The sequence below is a fragment of the Montipora foliosa genome, chromosome 3, assembly GCF_036669935.1.
Source record: "Montipora foliosa isolate CH-2021 chromosome 3, ASM3666993v2, whole genome shotgun sequence".
Taxonomy (NCBI): Eukaryota; Metazoa; Cnidaria; class Anthozoa; order Scleractinia; family Acroporidae; genus Montipora; species Montipora foliosa.
This window is the reverse complement of record NC_090871.1, coordinates 57,973,635-57,976,134: the sequence shown is the minus strand read 5'-3', so window position 1 is coordinate 57,976,134 and position 2,500 is coordinate 57,973,635. Positions and strand designations below refer to the sequence as shown.

Here is a 2,500-nt window from a genome sequence, read left to right as displayed (position 1 = left end):
TTTTGCTGACTTCTCGTAAGATCCTTGTGAGCTGCTAGTTGAACAAACTGGTGTACTTTCAGCGGAGCTTAAAGGCAATGAATCAGACGAACTAACTGATATGCTGCTACCACCACTCAATGGTCCACTTTGATCAAGGACACAAATGCCTTGTTTGGAACTGGCTCCGACCTTATCCTTGGGCAGAAGATCACTATCCTCAATGTTAATTGACACCGGATCCTCACTGTCACTCTCAAAAGAAACGGATGCATACAAGTCGCAGTTATGATCTGGTGTAAACTTCTGGCCATTGTCTTCACTTCCGTGTGCAAAACCTATAGTGGACTTGCAAGACATTTGAGTTACACATCTTTCTTCATCTAGTTCTTGTTCTCGATCTTGCAATTTTTCATCTCTCGATGGAACAGAATCGGAAGATGTTCCAGCACTGACTGAAATTTCAAACAAGGTGGCAAAATTAATGCATGTACCTGCATCAGAGAGGTGAACAATGCTACTAATGTCTGAATATCAAAAACAGCAGGTACACTGTACGTGGAACAACAGGATCAAAACAAGTATATGTACATCGAAAGGGAGACTTGTGACCCTTGCACTCCTCTGGACAATTTAAGCAATTGTCTCTTACAGACACCTGAAAAACTGAGTGAGTGGCTTCATTGGTCACTGGTAGACTATTGCACCGACATCACAGAGGTCATCGCTTCGAATCCTATTGAAGCCATGCACCTGAATTTTTCAGGTGTCTGTTTTTCATTGTGTCCAGCTGAGAGCCTAGGATAACTTTTCCGTTTTGCCTATGGCTCACACCATACATTTGTTTCAATTCAATGTACATTGCAAAAGTGGCTGAGGAACAGCATCTAAAATACTGGAACACGGTGTGGAAAAGAAAACAAACTCAGATCCTAACATTATTGAGTTAGGAATAGAAATGTAATTGTAATTTCAAGTAAAGCTATGATCCTCGCAGTTATGGCCACAACTTTAGCAATTGTGTAAAGAAGCCTGATAAATTCAGGACTTCACGGGGTTTGAACCAGCTCCCAACGTCAGTGGCTTCATAGCTCAGTTGGTTAGAGCGTCGCAGTGGTATCACGAGGTCACGGGTTCAAACCCCGTTGCCGCTGAGAGCTGGTCATTTGCGGATTCTAATTTTCCCGTGAGGAATGAATCAATGAACGAAATGATATATGAAAGCTATAATCCTCGCTATAATCCTCGCAGTTATGGCCACAATTTTAGCAATTGCATAAAGAAGCATGATAAATTTGAACAGCCTACACCAAAATCTTTTTTTCCCATAGACCATTTTACGGGTACGGTGGCCATTTTGAATGAAATCTATTTTAAATAGCTATTATGGAATTCTATGGGGGTATGCATACTAATTTGCCCCCTTCGAATCTCATAACAGCTATTTGAAACATAAGATTTCAAAATGGCCACCATATCCGTAAATGGTCTATGGATCAGAGAATTCAGTCCATACCACTGGTTTTACTCTCAGGATAGGGTAATCCAAGTTTCTCCAGGAGGTCAAAGCGCTGGATCCCTTTAAGCAGCTCTACAATGTCTGTGCATGGGTGTTCACTGACTCTTTCCACCTCTTTTAACAGTTCAAAGCCCACTTTCATCTTGGCAAGCCTGAAACCATCAACTTTGCCCCTGGCCAGAGTCTTCATCTCTTTGAATTCCTCAGCCGATAACGAGTTGGAAATGTCTATAAACCTTGCTCGCAAGTTCAAATCTACCAAAATATTGCACAACAGAGGTGGATTTTAACATTAATCTTCCAAAATTCCCAGAGCAACTAAGGGGCACAGGTTCTATAGCACCCTTAAAAATATAGATCATGTGTCTGCCCTACGGGTGGAAGGAACCCCGCGGTGTGAGCCAATGCAGATCTAGTAATTTCGACCACACCAGACAAAACAAAACAAAGAAAGAAAAATCAGTCATAAGAATGATGTAGGAGCCTGAAAGGTCAAATTGCAACATCAAAATACTTTTCACATACTTGGGTTGTCTTGGAGAGAAGAAGCTGCTCCACCAAGAAGTCTTCCATTGGTGGTTCCACATTTGAATGATGCACTGGCCCCACAAGATATAAACTCATCACTAGCAATTTCTCTGGGTACTGAAAGAAGTTTGCCACTACGTTTCTCTCTGTCCTCAAGAAACAAATATCGTCCAACCTCTGCTCGGAGTTGCTGATTTTCTGCCTCCCTCTCTCTTAGCTGTTCCTTCAATTCATTTATTTGTTCCAGTAATTCAAAGGAATTATTCCCAAAAGTTGCAGACCTCTCATCCTTACTTAATATGACAGGATCAAGATCAATATTTCTGGGAGTTCTCACTCCAATACCGTTTGAAGCTGACACTTCGATTTCCTCCAAGGAACTTTGACATTGTGGACCAGGGTTTCCCTCAATATGCACATCAGGACATTCATTAGATTCTCCAAGAGTCTCATCAGACACCACAATGCTTTCTG

At 41.7% G+C, this 2,500-nt stretch overlaps 1 protein-coding gene across 10 annotated transcripts in view; it reads right to left on the bottom strand.

The window, feature by feature from the left end:
• LOC137997781 (uncharacterized) overlaps positions 1 to 2,500 on the bottom strand; it is a 155,978-nt gene that overhangs the window by 15,979 nt on the left and 137,499 nt on the right. For all 10 annotated transcript variants that reach the window (XM_068844022.1, XM_068844021.1, XM_068844024.1 and 7 more), the window contains 3 exons: positions 2,024 to 2,500; positions 1,496 to 1,753; positions 1 to 434 (listed from right to left, as the gene is read on the bottom strand). The exon at positions 1 to 434 is cut by the window's left edge and continues 2,019 nt beyond it; the exon at positions 2,024 to 2,500 is cut by the window's right edge and continues 454 nt beyond it. In XM_068844022.1, coding sequence (XP_068700123.1) covers positions 1 to 434; positions 1,496 to 1,753; positions 2,024 to 2,500 — 1,169 coding nt within the window. The remainder of the gene's footprint in view (positions 435 to 1,495; positions 1,754 to 2,023) is intronic.